This window comes from Leptinotarsa decemlineata, unplaced genomic scaffold (genome assembly GCF_025532065.1).
Source record: "Leptinotarsa decemlineata unplaced genomic scaffold, Ldec_3_MD MMD2_tig00078422_RagTag_RagTag, whole genome shotgun sequence".
In the NCBI taxonomy this organism is placed as follows: Eukaryota; Metazoa; Arthropoda; class Insecta; order Coleoptera; family Chrysomelidae; genus Leptinotarsa; species Leptinotarsa decemlineata.
Window position 1 is genome coordinate 15,741,978 of NW_027412747.1, and position 24,517 is coordinate 15,766,494.

General features: G+C 35.8%; 2 protein-coding genes across 4 annotated transcripts in view; one reads left to right on the forward strand and one right to left on the reverse strand.

The window, feature by feature from the left end:
* nmdyn-D7 (nucleoside diphosphate kinase homolog 7) overlaps nucleotides 1–24,517 on the forward strand; it is a 212,235-nt gene that overhangs the window by 68,419 nt on the left and 119,299 nt on the right. The gene's annotated exons all lie outside the window — the stretch shown is intronic.
* On the reverse strand, nucleotides 3,249–22,798 carry LOC111514849 (alpha-(1,3)-fucosyltransferase C). Of its 3 annotated transcripts, none has more exons than XM_023171089.2 (3): nucleotides 22,572–22,683; nucleotides 17,771–18,377; nucleotides 3,249–3,953 (listed from the first exon to the last, which is right to left on the reverse strand). In XM_023171089.2, exons 2-3 carry the CDS (start codon nucleotides 18,187–18,189, stop codon nucleotides 3,290–3,292), a joined length of 1,083 nt encoding a protein of 360 aa, XP_023026857.2. In that variant the 5' UTR covers nucleotides 18,190–18,377; nucleotides 22,572–22,683; the 3' UTR covers nucleotides 3,249–3,289. The 3 variants fall into 3 exon arrangements, with proteins under 3 accessions (XP_023026857.2, XP_023026856.2, XP_023026855.2); XM_023171088.2 differs by lacking the exon at nucleotides 22,572–22,683 and adding an exon at nucleotides 22,686–22,798 and having other exon boundaries at nucleotides 3,259–3,953; XM_023171087.2 differs by having other exon boundaries at nucleotides 3,259–3,953; nucleotides 22,526–22,582.

Genomic DNA, 24,517 nt, shown 5'->3' on the forward strand with positions numbered 1-24,517 from the left:
TTCATAACAGTCAGTTAGTTTGGCGCATGTTTGACAATACAGTCGATCATCACATTTTAAAAGTTCCATTTTCAGATGATTTACCAATAAGCTTTGCACGGATTGGTTATTAGTCATATTTGGAAATGCTAGTTGAATCTCCAGAAAGTCACATTCGTTTTTGCTACCTCTTGAACATTTACTACAAAGTAAACAATTGAGGATTTTTTCAGCAAAAGATTCACAAACATAAGACGAGGTAGACCGTACGGAATCATTCAATCCAGAACGGTCAGGAGTATTGATTTTGCTATTGTTTTGCTCACGAAGAGTATTCAACAAGAAGTCGAAACAATCCTCTTGTCCTAACGAGTATCTAGTGGACTTCAAAGACCCCAGGAAACATAAGTTAAAAAAAAAGTTACTTTTCAGAATATCAAGGAGAAATAGAAATTATGATTTTTTTAAAAATCTGTTCCTTAATATTCATATTTAGTAGCAAAAAAAATATTAACCAACAATTGCGTTTTTAAGCAATAAACATTTTTTTAAAGAAACGATTTAGTTTTTTGAAATCATAGTATTCATCACTGATAAAAATCCCCCAAAAATTCCAAATATCTTATAACAATTTTTTTTAAACAAATAGATCTAAAAATTATGAAAAATAATTTTTATGTAACTTCAAATAATAAGAATACGAATAAATTTGCATAAAAAAATTAATCGCTTAAATTGAATTTTTCACTTTTTAACGACTTTGATTATCAATTAAGTGGAAAATCAAGAAAAGATTCAACAAGTGAACAGAATTATCAGGCGCTATTTTCGCCTCTGAATTAAAATTATAAATATTGGTGATAGAGTTCCGGGACTTTTTTCAGTAAATTTTCTCCTCTTCAAGGATCTTTTTTCAAATTTCATGTATCTTTAATATTTTCTGAGATATTTGCAAAAAACCAAACCCCTTTTTTTTCAAACTAAATTGTTTATAACTTTTGCAATTTTTTCGAGCCCCTCTTGATATTATTCAAAAAGTTGCTAGAGGTCCTGGATCATAATTTTTAATGCCCTTGGACAGGAGTTCCAAAAAAAGGATCTTGTGACCCAGACTATTTGTGTCGCGAATAGATCTTCAGAAGAGAGTTATTCAAATCGAGTATATTCCATTGTTAACTATTCCAATCAGAAAAGAGGAATATTTTTCAACACTTCTTGAGGCCAAATGAAGTCGTAATCCAAAATCTCTTCAGCGTTTTTCGATGTACATAAATGTAAAACGCTTAGAAGTTAATGAAAAAAATTTTTATATCTATTAAACGAAGTGAGTGACACTTCATTTAGTTTGAATTTGCAGCGTAATAACTTTGATGTATACTTTATCTGTGAACTCTTTGGAATCTATGGTTCTGTGGGTCACATGTCTCCATGTGATGAATATTTAGGTTAGTTATGTTAAAGAAGATATTTCAATTTAAACAATTTATAGGAACTGGTGAAGCAATAGCTTTAAATGTTGTTTCTCTTTTCAGGTTAGTTTGAGATTAATTAATGTTGAAGAAAGTTTTGTTGAAAATGTAAAAACTGGTTTATGTAATAAAATCCTCCTCTCTTTTCAGAGCAACTCAATTTTGGTTATACTTTTACTGTTCCACAGAATATCCAAGGATAATTATAAAACCCATTATATCTATTAAACGGTTCGAAAGGCTCAAATTTGGTGTAAATATCATCGCTCATTATTTTTTTCAGACTAAACAATGGTGTATACTGATTTTGAGTAACCGTTTATATTTTTCTGTTATCAAATCGTTGAAGACTTCTGAGTAGATACAGATAAAATTAAAATAATGAATTTTCAGGGATATCTCTCGCACCATCTACACGAAAGGTACAATTACAAGGTCTTAGGCTTAGAATGTTCTGAAGAATACGTAGACTTAGCTTACAAAAATCAAAACAAATTCCACCCTTCATCAAAAGGTCGAGTAAATTTTTTCCAACATTTCATAAATGAAGATTCGGCTGATACAATCACTAAATTGGCCAACCAAGAATTCTCCAAGCTTGAATATGGATCATGCTGTATAGTGGGACTTCACGCATGCGCAGATCTGAGCATCACAATATTGGATTTGTTTTCAAAATTGTACTTTGTTAAAAGTATAGTAATAATGCCGTGCTGCTACCACAGGATAAAATCGACTGATGAAGACGAGACACAAGAACATTTTGTGAATTTTCCATCGAGTAAGGTGTTATCCTGCCTGTTTTCAGAATTTGAAGCTTCAAAATTCATGAGAAGGCCTTTTTTAAGATTAGCTTGTCAACTGACCATTAGAAGTTTAGTTAATATGACTGAAGAGGAACATGAAATACTTTCAAGAAGGTTCATGTTCAGGGCAATTTTGGAAGACGTTGCAGTGTCAGGTGAGATATAAAAATGTTCGCTAACAGTATTCAATAGAAATTTATCTATTATATTTGACAAAACATATAAGTAGATGAACAAACTTGTTCCTAGCTCAAAATCTCAAGTATATTCTTATGGCGCTATATTTTTTACTATTTACATGACATCCGATCGGAACCTTGTGGAACACTCAACTCGAGGTACGTGCGTTTCGGAGAGTGGGAGAGAGAAACGTGTGACGTAATTGATGCAGAGAAGGATGGAATGAGTATCGGAGAGATTCAAAGAACGTGGGCACCCCGCCTCACCCGTCGGGATCTTAGAAGAGAGTACTTGGTTTTTCTCTGCATATTATAAAATAAAGTCCTCTATCGTGTCTATCAGTCTGTTAATGTGTCTGTCTGTCTGTCTGAACTCAAAAATTATCAAAGTAACTGAAGGAACAATTCGTTCAGGCCAGTCTTCATTTACCTACGCTGTAGGTTAAAGGACTGACACCTATCATAATACAACTACTCCCCTGGCTAATACCACGAAGGGCGTTGGATTGTATCCGACAGGTCTCAGTGCAGAAATATTCACTGAAGTATTTCCTGCATATGCTGTTGGCGATACAACTGCTGGAATCTATTTTCACTTACAGGGAACGGGCACACTTGCAGACCAGTTTTAGTTAAATTTAGATTAGGAAAGATAGGAGTAACAGCTGACATTGAGAAAGCATTCCTACTGATCACTGTTACTGAAAGGGATCGGGATTTTCTGAGATTTCTTCAGTGGCAAGATGATTCATATGAAAAAAATAAAATTTTTAGGCATCGTCTAGTAGTTTTTGGTTTGAAATGTAGTCAATAATTCATAATTTTCACAATAGAGCACAAAGTTGATACATTTATCTCAGTTTGGTGATATTTTGGGTAAACTATTTCCAGTTTTACAAATTTTTGGTGTCCTCCACCATTCATCCACATCACTATACACTTTTTGTGCGACTGGTTCGTTAAGTTTTTCACAAAGTTGGCACAACGAAAGTTTGTTGCTTGTACTCACAGCGTAGGTTTTCTTCCACTCGAAATACCTCAAATATTCTGCTGCATCTTCATCCAATTTTCTTATGTGTTTCGCTAGTTCTTTTATACTCTTATATTCTAGCACGTTTATCACAGAATGCGGTGGGGCGATTACTTCATAGTCAGCATCCCCGTACACAATAGGAACTAAATTATATTTCAGAATGTTGAATAACTTTTCTGTGACGTAGTCTTTGCACAGAGAGTTTTCGAACGACAAGTAAAATTTATAGTGTTTTTCTAAAAATTTATAACATCCGTCAGCGTCCTTTTTAGAACAAGTTAGATTCCCACAAGCTCCGTATACGTCAACTTGTACGAATTTACTTATTTTTCGGTACAGATCTTCTCTTAAGCTAGAAGCTATACAGTTGGAAACCAACCAAGCGATTTTTTTCCTTTTGTTTTTTATTTCTCCCATCGAAGGGGGGTAGTAGTCGGTTGTGGAGGCTTCAAAGAAACCATAAGGACGGATAACATCCGAGTCAGACCTGAAAATAACAATTAAACGTTAACTTTTACTATTGTTATTATATATTTTCAAGAAATGAAACAATAGAAAAGGAACGCAAATGTCAAAAAGGCAGTTTCAACAAGGACAAACTGATTGTTTTTAATATTCTGGTGAAAGTGGTTATAAAAGATAAGATAGCACCGAACTTCTGATAGTTCAACTGCTAAAAACTCAAATTGATGCAAAAAGTAATTCAGTTTCAGTGGAAGATCTCGTACGTTTCCGGGAAGACGGGTTTTCACCACATTATTTTCTTTATGCCTGACTGGTTGAAAGATAGATTTCTGGATAGATGAGTTTGCCTCCAAAATCATCAAATACAACTCTCCCTTTGGCGACATCTAATCTGTTTTAATCTGTTTTAAAATCTGTTTTTCCGTTAATCAGCTGCCGCCCCCATACGAACGACAACTCTCAGAAGTTGACAAAACTTGTGCGAGCTAAGGACTAACGAGGTCTTACCTTTTAACGTGTGATTCCTAACACGTGATTCAAACGGTATATTTCTAGGAAAGATTAATTTCTTGGGAAAGAAAGGTTTTGGCTTTCTACTTCTCCATCGTGATACAAAAAATGTGGAAATCTTCCAAAAAAAGGAAGGAAGCAATCAGTTAACAAAATAACTCTATTCAAAGATCTATCTATGATCCACACATCTAAAAATATTTCCTTTAAATTTAAAGAGTATTCCTTTGGCTGGGATTCAATCAAATAAGCAAATGAATGTTATTTACGTACTGTTATCGGTGAAATGGGTGGCTTTGACCCATTCCGTTACAAAATGTCCTAATTTTATGAACGAATTGAGTGATTTTTTCAATTATGTTATTCGTATTTGGTACTGACGAGCCAATAAGACAAGTGTCTTCGGCGAAACATCCGGGTGTCTACGTGAGGATGGCAGTGTTTCATGTAAGTGAAATTTTACTTCTTTCATCAGTTATAGTGTGTAGGAATCCTGCGAATAACATCTGATTCGATTCTATTACGAATGTTTGTTATACAAACTGAATACATAAAATGTTTTTCGTATAATTCAGCACTCATATAAACGTATTTGTTTCAAAAGTATTTTTGTTTTTTCGTGTAATTCAATATTTATATGAAAATAGCTGTTTTGGAAAGGCTTTTTCTTTTTTATTAGTCAGTGGGCTATGCTTGAAGACTGGTAGTAAACAAATCCAAAGAAATGAACTTTGAACGTTCAAGCCAGTCTCGGATATACCTAGACAGTAGGTTGAATGGACTGACGCCACGAATGGTGTTGCGCCTTTCGTGGTATTAGCCAAGGGAGTAGTCGTTTTCTGATAGGCGTCGGTCCATTCAACCTACTGTGCAGGTATATCCGAGACTGGCTTGGATGTTTAAAGTTCATTTCTTTAGGGCTTTTTCTTTCAATGAATTATTGGATGTGGTAGGAAATCATGCAATGTCCTTATAGGACGAAACTGCGGTAATGCTAGTTAACGAATGAAAGTGGTAAAAAACATAGAAAGTGTCAATTCTCATTTTTCATGATCTTGATCTTTCAGTTTATGTCTGAAAGTTACTTCTTTGCATGATCTACCCATCTATGTTTAGAGTTAATTATTGAAATTGATTGCTTCCTTCCTTTCTTTGAAAGATTCTCATATGTTTTTAACACGATGGAGAAGTAGAAAGCCAAAATATCTCTTTCCCAAAATGGCACATTATAGTAGCCTGCCGGTCAATTTCTGGTGAAGTCTTAAGAAATGTTATCGAGGGGTTCTAAAACTGACTTATGGTAGTTTGGAGCCTATTGTATAATAATTCAAACAGTAATTTCGAAACAGTGAAAGAACCGTCAAAGAAAAAATCAATCAACTTTCTTCCAGTTACTCAAGGGTTGGAACTGTGCTACCTGATCTTATAACCAATTTCAGTAGAACCGAACTCAATACTTCTGTTCAAGTAATAATCTGAAAATCCCTATTCTCATTGTAGAACCGTTGAATCGCTATTTTTTTATTTACTCCTCTAAAAGCAAAATATATTGTGGTTTTTTGGTGAACAACCCTTCGATATGATATGCCACTTCGATCCTCCCGTTTGAAAATCCTAAGGGACACATACACCTTTCCTAAGAGGTTGAACCACACCAATGACCACTCCCCACAATATGTGGTGAGTGTTCATCGTGTCCGGTCAATATTTCTGACGTATGTATGAAATTGAGTAAGGATGACATCATTTCTCCAATGGAATAACCATTTTAATAGAATGTTCTTGGTAGAGATTACGGAGCTGAAGAGAAGATCTCGATATTCCATCAATATTTTCTCCACTTTTCGTACGATACTCGTCTCACCATGAGCTGAAAACTCCATGACAGATGTCTTACTTGATTGATGATGATGTCGATGAAGATACAAAAGTAAACGGCATTCCTGTTGTCAAGGAAATATAAAGATATAATTTGGTTACATTTTATGAGCGACATGTACTCAAGGTATTTCACAAAGATGCAAGATGATCTCATGCGATGTTGTATCAAATACCTTGCGGTAATCGATCCAGGCTATAGAAAGGTTATGTACTAATACATCAGTCGATGAGGACCTTCTGCTTGCATCGAGCTTGCTATCCTTCTTTTCGATCCTCTCTGCTTTAATATTCATATGTATCACCCAAGTTATCGCTCTATTATTCTTTGGAAGGGTGGAGAAAAGAGAATCAGATATAAGCACATACAGGAAGATGTTTGTACTTGAATTCCACTATGTTTCGGATGATAGTTGCACTATCATCCGAAACATAGTTGGCTTAATTTAGTGCAACAGCACTAAATTAAGCCAACTTGATGGAAATGTTTGAACGAAATTTACGTTATCAAATCAAAACTTGGAATATCCATCAAGTGCTTGATATCAAGCATTCATACTGATTTTGAAATGAATTTTACAATGATTCTCACCAAAAACATTATATAAAACGGTATACTATAAAAACATGTTTTGTTCATAAAACCAGTTTCTGTGAAAAGAATCACCACGCAATATTTCTCAACATTTCCGATGTTGTTCCACAAAAGGTTACTGACATTAATCAGCAGAGGATGCGGTGACATTTTCAGTAGTAAACGTGATTCTCTTTCCTTTCCGCGAATTGATGATATTTTTTCATTGGCGTTTATTGCAGGTGATGGATAATTTTATGTAATCGACTGTCGTCTAGAGATTTTACTTGAATACGTTCATCGTCGATTCAAATTCAAGGAACGAGAAAATTATATATTTTTTGGTTACGACGAGTTGAGTTGTTATGTAAATATAATCTGTCACTTCCGAAACTGTCTTGGAAAATATATCAAAAACTTTTTCCCTCATTTCGATGAATTTGGTCATCTTCGATATTTGTTCATTATGTAATAAATAAATTATTGCTGGGGCTCAGTTTACATCGGAACTACCAAACGTACAAACGTAGTTGCCGTAATAAACTACATTGAAATTGCTGCTCTATCTACTACAACGCATTACCAAACAACCCTTCATAATGGAAGCCATTGAGATATTTGAACATCCCAACATTTTCAACAAAAAGACAGAAGAGATACGAGAGCGTGATATTCAGTTTCCGAAACATCTTACCGACAGTACATTCATCATCAACGGGAACCAACCAGATAAACTGATCACAAGTGCGAACCAATCAGGTGTAAGCATTCTTGTTGACACCCACTCCCTAGTAGCATAAATACGAGTGAATACAGAGCTCCCCAGTCAGTCGTTGAATAAAATAAAGTCGCCAATGATTTCTCCTTCGATACCTCTTTGTCTGTTGAGTATAGTTTACCTTTAGTTTTGCCCTTTGTAGTTATACTTTATCTCAATGTCAATATATTCATGAACTTAGATTGAACTTTACCCCAAATACTATCAAACTTATTCCCTTAGTTTCTCGACATCTAACACTGTATACATATAATAGTCTGAGTGCCAGCTTAACCCTTTGAGTGGCAAATTGGTAATTCTCAATTTCTTCATAATTTATTGGTTGGTAACCCTTTCAAATGAGTATGTGAGGAACATCAAATAAAATTTAATTTTTTTCATTCATCCCCACCCCTAAAAAAATGGTGGTATAGCATGGATACCACTATCACTCTTGGCATACTACCTTTCCGCAATAAATGTTAAATTTGTGAATAAATAAGGTTTTATTTTCACAAAAAGTTCAGATTAAAATCGTCTATATCAATTTTAGGAAAAATGGTAACGCATAAAGCAGTTTTCCCCTTCTGTTCCCCCCAGACACAATGGTAGCTTGCAAACGGTACACATCCAACAGGTACGTTTTTGTTTGACTTTGGAGCTGCAATGGGCACATTGGCGTTTCGTTGTTCTGACTGGAATATGTGCAGCTTTATCAGTTCATAGCTCTATTGGAATGAAAGGTTTATGGCAACGTCTTGGTATCGGATGGAATTTCCTTCCGCGCGGATTGGCCATTTCTGCTCCAATCAGGCCTGCAACCACTCTTAGCCTGAAATTCTTTATCTTCATCTTTGGTCCTTCCATCGAATTCCTTTGATTGAATAATATAGAGGCATTACTTATGCTGACACCGACGAAATGCCAAAATAGCCGTAACCGCCATCTACGACTTTTCCTGTCAATGGCATAATAAGATTTGAACATATCACTGAGATATACAGCACCCATGTATTTGTTGTAATCCTTGACAATTTGTGGGCATGCAACTTCGATTTGTTCTCCTGTTCGTGTCTTTCTTGTGACTGTTGATGAAACAGTACCATCGTGACAGTTTGAAATCAGTTGAACAGGCTTTTTGTCTTGCCATTGCACAAAACAAAGACCTTCGTGCTTGTATGATGAAAGAGCTACGCTAGATCCTCTTTCGGAATTATTCAGAATTTTTCTTGGTAAACCTTTGCGATTTGATCTTATGGTACCACAAGCATATATTCCATCGTTCAAAAGATATATCATCAGTGGAATACTAGAAAAAAAATTATCAAAATAGATGAAGTAATTTTTTCCAACTAAATCTCTAGTCAAGTCGGTTACAACTCGCTCACCTAAATTTAGTTCTGGATTACTACCAATTTTTCCTGTGTACACTTGGAATTGACACACATAGCCATATTCGTCAGTTCGGACCCAAATTTTAAATCCTCGTTTGATGGGTTTCAATGGAACATATTGTTTCAATACAGAACGGCCTTTGAATTTGACCATACTTTCATCTATACTTTGATGACGCGTAGGTCTGTATGTTGATTTGAATGTTTCGGAAAGCGTATCCAGCACAGGTCTGATCTTATACAATTTATCGTAGTTATCATCACCCCGTCTTGGCATCATATAGTTGTCATTTGCATGAATATGGGAAAGCAGCCGGCTAAAACGCTCCAATGGAAGGAATGAACTTATATATTCATCTCTCAATTGAATGTTATTACTCCAATAATCTTTATATGAAGCTTTCTTCGTGATACCCATCATTATATTAGCGGCTATGAATTTCTCATTTCTGTGATATTCGTTGGCTGGAATGGTTTTTCAGCTTGGGTTGAAAATAAGTTTGTCTGAAACACTAAATGTTCGAATAAAGTATCTGAAAAAACACTGAGAAAATGGTCACATGGTGTCACTACATTATCATCCAATATTGGCCCAGTAGTTTCCGTGAAATCTTTCAACTTAGATTGTTTTTTCTTTTCCTCCCAAATCCCATCCAACCGTTTTTTCATTTCTGATAATGGTTCGTTTGAGTCTGACTCTGAAGATCCATCATCTTCCCGTTCGAGTTGTTCAAACTCATGTTCCTCCTCAGAACCATTATTCGACCTATTCATATTACCAATATTCAAAAGGGAACAATCGCCATTTTCCGTTACATCGACATTCATTTCATTAGCTTGAAATGAACAAGTTGGAATATCACAGATGCTAGATCGATCATTGGTCTCAAGTAATGGAGATTTGCTCATTTTTGTACGTCTTTCAGATCGATTCCAGTTTCGCTCTGAAAACATTTCACCGGAGCCAACTCTGTGTAAGTCAGGTCTTCACTACTATCTGAATCTAAATCTGATAGCTCAGACTCTGAGGTAATTCAAATCCTTCCATAATTTCATCATATGAAAAATCTTGAATATCATTGATAGATAAAACAGTATTTCTTCTAATTTTCTTAATTTTCATTGCTAACTATGATTCACTCTGAAAACGAGAAAAAAATTATCATTCAGAAAGAACCAACTTTTCCGTGATGAACATATCGAAAGCAATCATATGGTAGAGGTATAGGCAAATTAGGTGCAGTGGTAACTTTAGGTACCGCTTTCTAGATGACTGAATAGACTGAATTGTGGATTACGATTCACTCATATCCTAGAAAGTAGACTATGATAACACAAATTATATCCTCGAATTTCACTCACCTGCAAAAACAAATCCAAACACAAAACTTATAAATATGAATTTATGCGCGAAAATACCGTCTAACCTCACTTCCCTTCTTTCAAGTTGTACGAAAGAAATGTTTACAGTCCGAATTATGCCGAACAAAAAATATTTCGATACGAATACATGCTTGAGATCACAATTGAACTGGTTGAAAAACAATACCACTACCACGGAAATAGTAAATAAATTCGAAAAAGGAGGTACCTAATAGATACCACGACAACCCAAAGGGTTAAATCTGACAATACATATTTTACGGTATCTGAAATTTCATCCAGACAGACTCCTATACCCAGTAAACAAGCAATGGGTACTAGCTAAGCCCGGCCGCGGTAGGTTTGGGGTCCCTCAGGTGAGTCAGCTATGAAAATTAAGAAAATTTTCAAGTATTTTACGGCCTCTAGAAAAATTGAAAAATAACTATGGCTGCTGATTTTGAAGGCTGCAACATCCCGGCAGCCACTTTTCAAAATTCGAAAAAATAAATTTTTTCGAAGTATGTTACGGTGTCTGCCATTTTAATATATTATTTATTGAACTATTTTAGGCTAATATTGAAAATGGCTGACATTTTTTCCGGTTGTAACTATCCAGTTTACAGCGAAACATTACCTGCATCACGTGCATATGTATGTCCACAGTTGTAATTTTCACAATCGTAGAATTTATATAACATTGAAATTATATTAGTAAATGTAAAAAATTATGAATATACAATTAAACGAACACATCTACTACTCTGAATGTGCATAATAAGAAAAATGAGTCCATTATAAGGCTGTAATAAATATGAAATTATTATGAAGATGTAAAACAAAATCAAACATTAATTAAACATATCCATTTATTTATATCAGAATATATTTATTTTTGAAAATAATTTATAATGATGAAATAATACGTAGACTGTTGTTCAAATTTCGCGGGCTAGGTACATTCAATTAGCGATTCTTTTATTTTTTCATGTTGTACACTCGTCTCTAACACGTGTTCACAGTTTCGGCTGTTGAGCACGTTTGATTTGTTGGTGAGAGGCATAGAAGTTGGAAGGGTCTATTCAGCAATTTTTTGTTATTAAAAAAAATGGATCGATGAATTTGCATGGCTCGAATGCCCTCATCCGAGAAAAAGATTTCTTAACTAGTAAAGGATCTATTTTTTGAAAGAACTTTCAAAGGTTTCATAGGTTTTAGCTCAGTGGAATCTGGTAAATGCCCATTGGAGAACAACTGTTTTCCCAGATGATACCGCGATGAACATTGAATTGTATCCGACAGGCTTATTTTGGGTTATTTTTAAGCGTTGGTACATGGGATGTTTTTTCTGGCCTTTTGGGGTTTTGATAACACTATGAAGCTGTTACTACTCAATAAATTTTCCTCTCAGACGAAGGCATCATATACCTATGCAGTTAAGCCACGTTTGAAATTGAGTCCGAGGAATACTGCTGTTTGGGACTGATTCTTTAAAGAATTATTATAACTGTTCAATGAATTTCAAAAATAAAAGCAATTCTTCATCGAAAGCTCACGTAGATCGGAGTAGTATCCACGTCATTACATTTTCATCACTGTGTAATGACGCATGTGTAATCTATGGTTGCCCCAACTGTGAGCAATTCATAAGGAAGATTCGACTGTAGCACTGTCTTCGATCGAACCTTGACATTGTTAATTAGTAGGAATGGTTAATGTGTTTTCTTCCCAGAATATGAGTGGAAATACGAGCGATTCAATTTTTTTTAATTGGACAGTTTTTTCATATTTGAAAATATCATCCATTTAATTAGCTGTGCACTATTATTTATTTGTTTTTCTTTTGACAGATAGCCACGGGCACAGCTGAGTATTTTATGAGTATCACATCCGAGATGGTTCCTGTAACGAAAATGTATTTTTGAAAGCTTATTATTTGTTTGTAAGTTCACTTTGAATATGTTACTCAGTAAGGGTATATTTTTGAAAGTTCACATGGTTTTTGTTCGCAACTATCACTATAAACTCTGGAGAGCAGCAGCGATAGTGAGTTTGAGAATCTGGTTTACGAAATTTCCAATGCAGCAGTTGCTGCTACAGCGCAATTATTGTCTCAAAAAAAGTTCAGGTACAAAAGCTTTTATGATTTGCTCTCGAAACGGATTGATATGAAGAAATGCAAAATTTTCACAGGGGAAAGAGAGAGAGAGCATAAACTACTATTCTCACTGTCAATGTTTCGCTGTAAACTGGATAGTAACAACCGGAAAAAATATCAGCTATTTTCAATATTAGCTTAAAATAGTTAAATAAATTATATATTAAAATGGCAGACGCCGTAAATGCTTAGAAAAAAAATTCCAATTTCGAAAAGTGGCAGCCATAGTTATTTTTCAATTTTTCTAGAGGTATATTATAACATATTAAAACGGCAGACGCCGTAAAATACTTTAAAAATTTACTTAATTTTCATAGCTGACCCACCTGAGGGACCCCAAATCTACCGCGGCCGACTTAGCTAGCATTGCTTGTTCACTGGGTATAGGAGTCTCACTGGACGAAAATATGTGTTGTCAGATTCAAGCTGGCTCGTAGACTATAAATATTCCGATCATTCCCTATTAGATTTCGATCTAAGAGCCACCGTTAGACTGTTGATTCAGCCTGTCGGGCATCATCAGTACCGGGCAGGCGGTCCTCAATTGAAGACAAAATGTGAAGAAACAAGAAGATAACTTGATAAAAATAACTGCGTAAACGCAAGCAAGACATAAGTGAAACCACCTATTGGAGTGACACCCAAATCAACTTTCCATGTTGATTTGGGTGTGAAGCAATCAGTCGAATGCACACCATATCAGAAAATTGTGGAGTTTACTAACGACGAAATGGTAGATTTGGTTTTCCTCTATTCCAAATGCCAACGAAATGCAAACCAATCTATACCAAGGAGATTCTGAGCTATACCCAGAGCCCATATTACCAAACTGAACCTTTTTCGGGAAACTTGAAAGAAATTTAAAATAATTGGGTTCATTTCTTGATTAGCGTTCACGGTTAGATCATGTGGCTGATTGAGAAAAAAAAAGTCGCTTATTTTTTCATATGTCAAATTTAAATATGGATAGATGCTGCATCAATATGATGTACCTGCACATCGCTATTTATCAAAGAGTTTTTTGAATAGATAGGAAGGAAGTAATCGGATTGGTGATAATGGTCGGATACGGTGGCCTGCAAAGTCACCTGACCTAACTGCTCAGGATTTTTTATTCGGGACCATATTGAAAATGAAGTTAATCTTCATCAACTTGATTTGAAGGATCTGAATGAGAAAATTCGCCCTGCTGGTGATACAATGAAATATGTTAACAAAAGTAACAGTTCCAAGGGGACTCACTCAACATGCCAGACAATGAACATTTATTATAGTTCAGTTTTTCATTTTTCTTATTGAATCATTTGTTCGAATATTAATATTGAAATACATAGGAAAACGATGCGATGGTTGAATGATATGAATTTAACTGGTCGAACCATGATGATGGTCATCTTGGACCAAAACAGTTGATAATACATCAAGTGTGATACAGTGTGAAGATCACAAAAAGTGAACTCGGACTTTTATTTCCATTATTATTGAATCATATTTAGATTGAAATATTATTTAATAAGTGAAAATGATAAAGATGATAATTATTATCATTATTATACATGGGTGAATGCAGGAATGGCGGGAAAGGCAACAAAATTCCACAGAAAAAATAGGTTTGTATTTTAAAAAAAAGTTGAATGGTCATTATGAAAAAATTTTATGGTACCAAATAAAAGTGTGTGTCAAATACCCAAAAGATTACTTTTGTTTTTTTCATTTCGAAAAATAACTCTTAATGAAAAAAAAATTGACAATCGTGATTTTCTTCAATTATCTTGAAAACGCCTAATGCGTGTTTCGATTACAGGAAACCGTTTGATCAACCTTGAAATACGCAACTTTTTCGTAATTTAATCGACCTTCCAATTCTGAAGGTCCTCGAAATCCTAATGGTGCCAACTTGAAAAACCAGCCTGCAGAACGAAAAAGAACTGTCTTTCTGTTAACCAGCGGTTGCCCCACTCTCCCTACGAACGACAACACACAAAAGTAAAAACTAGTGCGTACTAAGGATTAACGAGCTCTTACTTTTTAACGTGCGGTTCCTAGCACGGAGAATCCAAAATCCTTCAGTTGGATCGACCTTGAAATACGCAAAAAAAAATTGTAATTCAATCAACCTTCTATTTTGAAGGTTTTCGAAATCCTAATAGTCGCTAACTTGAAAAACCAGCCTGTATAACGTAAAAAAATCTGTTGAAATCTTTCTTTCGTCGTTAACCAGCAATCGCCTACCCCCCACGAACGTCAACCCACAAAAGCCGAAAGTTATGTCAGCTAAGGATTTACGAGGTCGTACTTTTTCAATGTGCGATTCCAAGTACTGTGCGCAGTGAAAACCCGGCTACCGAGTATTATTTTTTATTACGTACTGTCTGCAGTGCGGACTTATAAAGTCACCCCTCTCCTAAGTTTGCAACGGAACAAGTTATGAAGGTCGAAGAAAATTTTCTAAAAAAGTTATCATCTTCAGTACTTTCTGATAATAATGACAATAGTGTTGCATCACTCCATTATAATTTTTTTTAATATGGTCTAAAAAATATACAGAGTTCTATTTGAAATTCCATACTTGAAGTACACTTTCGGTTAGACCGAAATAGATTTCTGAAGAACAATACATAATTTCGAATTGTTTACCCAAGAAACAACTGAATGGCACCATGTGCAATGATTTCATTGTCATCGCATATATTATTCTGAGTTGTTAAGGTCAGGTTAGGTTAGGTCCAAAGTGAGTGGGTCTATTCGACTCTCCACCGCAACCCGCAAGGGTTTATTGTGGCTCATACCTATTCACACTCGGCCAAATAAACCCAGATTCTTAACGAAGCCTATCAGTTTGTATGGTGACTGGTCTTTCAGGCCAGATGGTAAGAGTACGGCTCTGCCGAACTCTAAAGACCTGATTCAGTCCCCAGCGGGACAGGCAAAAAGTATATGCTCTGCTGTTTCATCGTTAATGAGGTAGTCGGCTAGTCAAGTTGCAAGATTCCCACCTTGATACTGAGAGTTCAAGTGAAGTCAAGTCAAAAACTTTCATTGAAGTTTTGAGTAATAATTACAATACATTTATATAGGTGTGTTGGGTATGGGGCCCTGCTGTAGGCTTATGCCTCTTCAAGGTTAGTGGGTTGTATGTGTGTGTGTTGTGTTGGTGTATTGTTTTGTTGTTTCCCATTTGAGGGTTTTTGCACGTCAGCTACTATACCTGACAATGCCTCAGATTCAGCCGTGAAGGGCTTTTTCGCCTCTCGTTTTGGTAAATCATCACTTGGGCGCAAACGTTTGCTAACCCTCTCATTGTAGTTGGTTCCTCCACCTGAGACAGATTCTGCGTACGCCGCTCTAAAATTTGGTGCAAGACGGTTTTATAAGGTACCCCGCTCTTGAGGAGACGACTCAGTCGTTTTCTGGCTGCACCACTAAACCTTTTTTTTTAAGGTTCAGTTATTCTGATTTGTTATGACTCGATTCATTTTTGTAATAAATAATCAATGAAATATGTCTTTATGATAGAATATCTAACCAAGCCGACAGTAGGTGCAGCAGAAACTTAAATGAATATATACTCTATACTAATATTATAAATTTGAAAGTTTATGAGAATGGATAAATGTATGTATGTTTGTGGCTCTTTCACGCCTAAACGATGAACGGATTTTGATGAAACTTCACATAAATACAGCTAATATATGAGAATAACATATAGGCTACAATTTACAAAGGTCTTGTATAATTTTGGTCACTATAACGATAAGTACATAAATACAACTAAATTGGATACTTTATTTACAATGCACATTTTAGAATATTATCGTTTTTTGTATTCAAAATAGATAAACTTTCACATTAAGTAATTTGGACGAATCGTTTGAAACTTATCACGATAAGATTAACTTGACGCAACGCAGTGAGTCATCACGCGTCGCGTCTACTGTAAGACGACGGAGTAGAGTGGCGGTCTGAGCAATGAAGCGCCATCGCCGTGAACGCGACCTGAACGTGGAAAAACGCGCGAGGGCAGACGTAGTTGACGGTTGTGTTAGTTTTACGAAATTTCTTTATAGATAACATAATTCGATTCTCGAAGCTATTCTTTACTTAGTGCAGTTGACATATTTTTTAGTTACTGTTTTTTCAAACAAATAGTTACAATATTTTTTTATTAACCTAAAACTTCAGGTTTCCAACTTCGAAACTGACGAAATTCAATGCAATCTTTAAACTCCTATTTTCCCCCTTGGGGTGGAAATTCCTGATTCCCTTTCTTGATGCTCATTTACCCTATAAAAAGAACGTACCTGCATATTCCAAGATTTAATTCATTATAATTTCCCGGCAAGTTTGATGACAATAAAAAAACTGTTCCTAATCAGGATTCGACCCAACAATCAAACGTTCATCACGTTTCGCACCAATTGACAGGTGCGATAAGTTGCACATTAACAAAATAACCACCCAATGGGAAATGTTCCTCAATTTGGGTTATTACAGTAAATGCAAGTTTGAACAAAATAAAGTTGAGTTCAATTCGTGAGTTTTTTAAATTCACTTCGAAAAATATTCAAATTGATGTTTCATATGTTGGGTTTTATTTTTAAAGGTAATTGTTCCTAATTCACATATTGGCAACAGCTCCTATATCAAGTTGAAATGATTTATACGTACCTAGATATTCTACTTCAAAAAGGGAAAATTATCTTTACAAATCAACAATTAAGACAAAATATAGTTCAATACCACCTCCACAAGCCACATTAACAACAGTTGCTTTGTTATTTATTTATACAGAGGAAGATAGGTTAGGTGCACAAAATGTCATATGTCACAGAATGTCTTGGAACTCGGAACATAAGTAAACAGAACAGCATGCTTCTGAAATACGTCATCTTTGTTTGTCTCATGCAGGTAACGGATTCATCGTCCTTTATTAGCTATAACCGACGTTGCCAAATGGTGAAATAGAAATGAATACCTTTAAATGTTGAATGCATTATTTCATTCTTCATTTAAATAATTTTTTAAAGAAAACTCTTTTATGAAAACTACTTGATTTTCGTCAGGAGGAACATTTCCCATTGACAGGTGCGATAAGTTGCGCATTAATAAAATAACCACAAACACATCCCTCTCGCGAAGAATGGTACTTTTCTTTAATATTTCCACTTGTCCAAAATACCTTCTCTAAATTCTTACTATTACATACCTGTAGGTCATCGTCCAGTTAAAAAAATTCTTTGGTACTGTTAACTTTGGGCTGTTAGTAGGCGCTTCTTGATTGGAGTACACGTAGACTTGATGGGGCGATCTCTTTGTCGGTACCCCATGAAAAAGAGGACTGAACTCGACTCCGTGGAACAATATGGCGTCAAAATCTTCCACAGACATCACACTTCTGTTGTTGGTAGCAAAACAATTGTTGACGGAACAGTTCTCGAATATTTTCCGCCCAAAACCGAGATTGAAATCCGCTTGGTGGAACATCTCCGTCCAGTACAGAACATACTTGGTCCTGGGGTTCAATCTGGTCCATTTCTCCAGTTTGAGGAGTTTCAGGGAGTACTGGTCTATTATTAGAAGTAGGAACGCCAGTAGAGCGAGCAAGAACACTTGACTTTTCCGCATGCTAGTCGCACATAACTCGACAAATGTTGATGATTTTGTGTGAGTACCTATTTAGCACTTTCCTCGACCAATTATTTCCTTAACCAGCAACGGTGAAACGGTGCTTTATTGTTTACAAATTCACGCTTGATATTTCCACATTCATTGTTCGGCTCGCGAACGTGCTGTAACGATGAACACGGAGGTACCTACAAAAATGATGTTTTAACGCTGATTAGGTAAACAGCAGTACGTTAGCAATTCATGATTAATATTAGTTTTTGTATGTTTCAGAACGGTCCGCTATAGCCCAGTCAATGATGTATTCAATTCAAATTAAGCATTCAGTAAATGACCCGAATTCCTTAATCTATTGATTTCTAAAAATTCTTGTTTCAAAATCTTCTCTTCTAAATGTAACACATCGTATTAACGATTGAACTCATGTCTTTCTGCTAAAAAGTGGTTTGCAAATGTGCAATTGGTCTTTCTATTTACAAAACTAATTGTATGCTCTTCAATTTTGTGTGAAAATGTTCTCCGTTTGGCCAATATACAGTTTTGGGCAAGAGCCACAAGACAGCTTAATACACCTGATCTATCCGACACCGAAGTTTTGTCTTTATTGTTTTTAATTAATTCACTTAGGCTATTATTCGTTTTGTAAGCTACGTTTACACATTCTTTCTTCAAAAAACGGGCAATATTATTAGTTGGTTCACCCAAATATGACAATGTCCTATAACTGACGTTATGCATCTTGTATTTGGGTAGACCAGGTCCATGGCTTGCTTTTGTAGTTTTTTGGAAAGGATGGAGTCTACAGGGTGTTACTGAATGAGTGTAAAACATTCAAGGAAGTGATTCCTCATCGAAAAAAAGATAGGATCTTTCATATAATGAAACTTCATTGGAGCATCTCTTGTTAAGATACAGTCCCTTAAAGGGGGTACATAAAATTTGTATAACAATTTTTTTCACAAGCACTGAAGAAGTTACAATATTGAAATTAACCTGACGTTTTGTACTACCGAAAAGACACTTAGCCAGTAATTTATTTGGTTTACCTCATGGTTGTAAGGGGTGGAAAACGCAACCCCTAAAATTTATTTCCAATGTAACTTTTTGTGTTATTATTTGTTTACCATTGAAAAATTTATTTCCGATAGCCTGTTGCATTCTACATAAAAAATGTCTCTTAGGTTTTTTGAACAAAATAAACCAGTTCGCAGCAAAAAATTATTTTACGAACAACTACAGAGATACATCGTCATGAATGCGAACTGGATTTATTGTTATTTTGTAGTTTGTACCTGCATTGAACGATTAAAGGGTGATAAACAAAACTAATTTATTTATAACAAAACAAACAACATGTAGAAATCATAGTAAATGTTCAATATGTCTACCTTCAGACAATACGCATGCGTCTAGACGTCGGCGCATTGAGCCACGTATTCCCTCAAATATTCCTGGAGTCTCTCTGATTACCCTGCACGCATCGATGATGCGGTTTCTTAAGTCCTCTACATCGCGAACAGGAGTACGATAAACCAAATGCTGTAAATGGCCCCAAATAGAGAAATCGAGAGGATTGAGATCCGGGGATCTGTGTTCTTCCTCGACCCATCCACTGATTTGCATATGTTTCAGTTGAATGCTGACGTGCTACTAAAATGGGAGGGAGCCCCATCATGCATAAAAAACATATCCCTTCTGATGCCCAAAGGAACTTCCTCCAGCAGTACTGGATGCACTTCTCTTAAAAATTGAACTATGCCTCATCATTTAATCGAGGAGGTAGAAAATGAGGCCCAATTAAATCATCTCCAATAACTCCGAGCCACACGTTGAGAGAAAACTGTTCTTGATGGTTAGTTTCGACAACAGCGTGAGGGTTTTCATCAGCCCATATGTGGTAATTATGAAAATTAATAATCTTGTCCCGAGAAAAACTACATTCGTCTGTGAATTCTATCGTCTTCAGAAAGTCACAATTCTAATTATTTGCAGCATCCAATCGCAAAATTCAAGACGGTTCGGAAAGTCTCGCGGTAGCAGTGCTTGTACTCGTTGCAGATGGTAAGGGTATAAGAGTTGTTTCTTTAAAATTCGAAATACCATCATATGGTCAACATTTAGCTGGAAAGCAATCTTTCTAGTACTGGTAGTAGGTTGTTCTTCAATCAAATTAAGTACTGCTTCCTCAAGTTGTGGTGTTCGTACTTCTCGATGGCGACTACAATCCTGCGTTCTTTTGTCGAATGAACCATATTCTCGTAATCGTTGATGAAGTCGAGCAAATATTCTATGTGGAGGATGTTGCCGTTGAGGATATATTTCAGCATATCTTCTAGAAGCTTCTAACCCATTCTCCTGCGACAGACCGTAAACGTAATGCATATCATTTGTTTATGCCATTTTAATAACAAGTGAATTATTAAAGTAACAAATTAAGAACAGAACAACAACACACAATTAGTATTAATTCAATTTCGAAAATTCCAAAACTGACAGCGTCATACCAATTTAAGTGTCACTATCGCCAATAGCGACCTAATAGATAGATTAGTTTCGTATTTTCGCATTTATGACGATGTATCTTTGTAGTTGTTCGTAAAATAATTTTTTGCTGCGAACTGGTTTATTTTGGGCAAAAAACCCAAGAGACATTTTTCGTTTAGAATGAAACAGGCTATCGGAAATAAATTTTTAAATGGCAAACAAATAATAAGACAAAAAGTTACATTGGATATACATTTTAGAGGTTGCGTTTTCCACCCCTTACAACCATGGGGTAAACCAAATAAATTTCTGGCTAAGTGTCTCTTTGGTAGTACAAACCGTCAGGTTAATTTCAATATTGTAACTTTTTAGTGCTCGTCAAAAATTGTTATACAAATTTTATGTACCCCCTTTAAGGGGCTGTATCTTAACAAGAGATACTCCAATGAAATTACTTTTTATGAAAGATCCTATCTTTTTTTCGATGAGGAATCACCTCCTTGAATGTTTTACACTTATTTAGTTACACCCTGTAAACCTACCGTAAAACAAAGCCCATTGTTAATCCGCTTAAACATTATGTTACCCGATTCATAGAAAACAAATCTATTGATTTTGAAGAAAAGTCACTTACTAAGATTTGTTTTCTTCATTGGCCCCAAAATATATAATTCACTACCTTTATATTTATCTATATGAACATTTGTCTTATAGAACAGATATCCATAACCTGAATTTGCGTAAAAATATAGTGTTAAACATGATTGTACATAAAAAGGAAATATTTGAATGATCTTTTTCCTATAATATCTAAAATATGTTTAAAATGATATTTAAAAGTATGTTTAAACAGCATCTGTTCAGCATTCAGAATAACTAGGTCCGCGGCGAGAATCCTGAAAAAGGTTTTAGTTATTCATATATATTTATATATTACCTTCTCTTTTCTTCTTTTCTTTCTTTTTTCTTGTCTTCAAGCCCTAATAGGATATTTTATTTTTATACATTTTCGGCATTGGTGGAAGAGATGTGATGTGATCTGAACCAAAAGCCATTTGCACATCAAATACAAAGTGTTTTTATTTTTTTTTATGTTATCTTGTTATTTTGATGAGCAATCAATGTATTATTACTATTATTTTTTTACCGTAATATGCGCTGGTCAAGTCCTATCCTCTGAAGCCCCGATACATTCGGGAGGACGCGCCAGCATTATCAACCAACGACCACTCCGCACACCGTGGAGTAAGTGATCATTGGGTTCATGTGCCCTGAGCAAGCGCAGTGAGCCAAGAATGATAGCCTTCTGCATCTGTCCGGCTAAGATTTCTGCCTTACTGGGGCAAGCCGGTATGATTTTAAGATTTGAGAGTAGAGAGGGCATCACTCCACCAAGGACTCCAACTATCAGAACAACCATCTTGACAGAGTGATCTGGATAAAGTCTGCGGAGATCGAAGAGAAAATATCGATATTTTATCCGTTTTTCCTCATCTTTTCTGACGATATTCGTCACGCCAGGAGCAAATAACGTTATTATTATTATTATATAATGTACTTGGGAGTCTGAACTCACTTGTTACTACCAAAACAAGTCTCTCAGCGAAAATCCAAAGAAGCCTGGTGTTGATGTCAGGTCACAAAGTGAAAGCTTGGCAAAAAAAGAAGCCAGTGAATCTTTTCTTGTAGCTTGAAGTTTCTTTGCAACCAAAAGATACTTATCGTTACCCTTGACTATATCGTATTGTTGAAGACCAATAAGCCGGAAACACGAATCCGCAGTTTCAAATTTTGAATGCTAATGTTCAGACATCATTTTCCTCTTTTCAAAGTACGATTATAATACACAAACCTTTGAATGCAAGAATTGTGAGGTAGCACAATTAATAGATACTCACTCACTATTCGATTTTCAATTTCATTTCGATACTGGCCGAATCTCTCTCTATACATTCGAATGAATTAAAGTGTAATCAAGTCTAAAAATATACTAATTTAAATGAATTTCTCACCTTTGACCACATAAAATATAATGCAACATAACAACATTCATTTTGCACTGGATCAGAATATTTTTGCTAGTCGGTATGTGTACAGGCTATTCTGGTGTTTATATTTGCGAAGGAAATTATATAAATAACCAAAGCGCATGAAAAGAATTTGAATGAGAATTTATTTATGGTGAATAGATCGCCAGCGGAAAACCACAGTATGAGTACTGAACATTTTTATAAGCATGTATGTTTACCAGATTCCAGTGTAACGAATATGCCAACGCTATGCTAATTTTATGTACAGATAAGTGTTATTCTATGCGAATGATTGTTTATTAATGTCACTATTATTATTTAGTTTCCAACGATCACTTAGTTCCACCTATATTGGATTTGCGCAGGTTAAGAGAAAATGTCCTACAGGTTCAAGTAAACGATATAGTGCAACCTACCTTCCAACATCTCCTCTTTGCTAATATACACACATCGGAAAAGTCTAGGGATATTTTTATAACATACTAAATATCATAAAAATAAATGCATGAGGTCGTTTAATTTCGATTAAATTGGTACACTCGACCACTCTGTAGATTTCTATGGGTTGAACAAAGCCTGCAAAAACGGTAACTAATCTTTTATCAAGTTTTTTACAAACTATAGGTTTTCGCCTAAAATGAATAATCTGAAAGTGTCGAGTTTGTACATTCTATGCAGTTCTTGCTCAGCAATTAAACTGGAAATATTGTGCTTTAACATGGAACGCCATCACTTACCATTGGCTAAGATGAATAGAGCTGTAGGGCTTCTTCAAGGTGGCATGCGACAAAATGATGTAGCTCTTCGTTTGGGGGTCTCCCAAACTGGCAGTCCAGCCGAACAACATCCAGGGCGAGGACGCGCTACAACTGCAGTTCAAGACCGATTTTTGGTCTTAACCGCAAGAAGACAACCGACAATCACAGCACCTGAGTTGGATAACGTGTTGAAGCAGACGCACCAGGTAACCATTGGTCGTGATACTGTCAGAAATCGACTGTATGAAGCAGATCTCCACAACAGAAGGCCACTTAGATGTCCACCTTTGTCGAGAGGCAATCGCGGTAGAACATTAGAGTGGTGTCAAGAACATAAAAACTGGGATGCAAATGATTCGTTTACAGACGAATCCAGATTTGGATTTCATCCAGATTCTCGTCGAGTAAGACTGTGGAGACGACCTGGAAATAATTAACGTTTGAGACACGTCCAGGAAGTCCACACATACAGAGGTGGTACCGTAATGTTATGGGGCGGAATCATGATCGGCGGCAGAACCGATCTCGTTTTTCCAAATCGCTCCCTCACAGCTCGACAGTACCTCGACACCATTCTTCTACCTATCGTCCGTCCGTTTGCTGGTGCTGTTCCACCAGCACGATAATGCTCGTCCACATGTCGCGCGTCTAGTGACTGACTGGCTCACCAACGAAAGAGTTGATGTATTGCCATGGCCAGCACAATCACCGGACCTGAATCCCATCGAGCATGTGTGGGACATGCTTCAACGAAGAATTACTCCGCATATGGGGAACATTCACACAACGTTTCAATTGAGTGAGCTTTTAATTGCTGAATGGGCAAATATACCTCAACAAGACATTGACAATCTCATTTCGCGGACGAAATTTCCAAAAACGGTATGCTGAACATGAAAGGTCCTTCAGACTGGGAAAAAATGATTCGACGTTTTCAAACCATTCCTTGGCATGCAACCACAAGTTTCCGAATCTCAACGATACGGAAATTCTGCACTATGCAAGGAAGGGTTGCAAACTCAATTATTTAGAATTCTTGGAAATTCACAAGCATAA

What these genes read in the sequence shown, in the direction of transcription:
- LOC111514849 (XM_023171089.2), bottom strand. Translation starts at nt 18,189, where the DNA reads ATGCGGAAAAGTCAAGTGTTCTTGCTCGCTCTACTGGCGTTCCTACTT. An exon ending in AACTGGACGATGACCTACAG is followed by an intron (nt 3,954 to 17,770) that starts GTATGTAATAGT and finishes TGTTATTTTCAG; the next exon opens with GTCTGACTCGGATGTTATCC.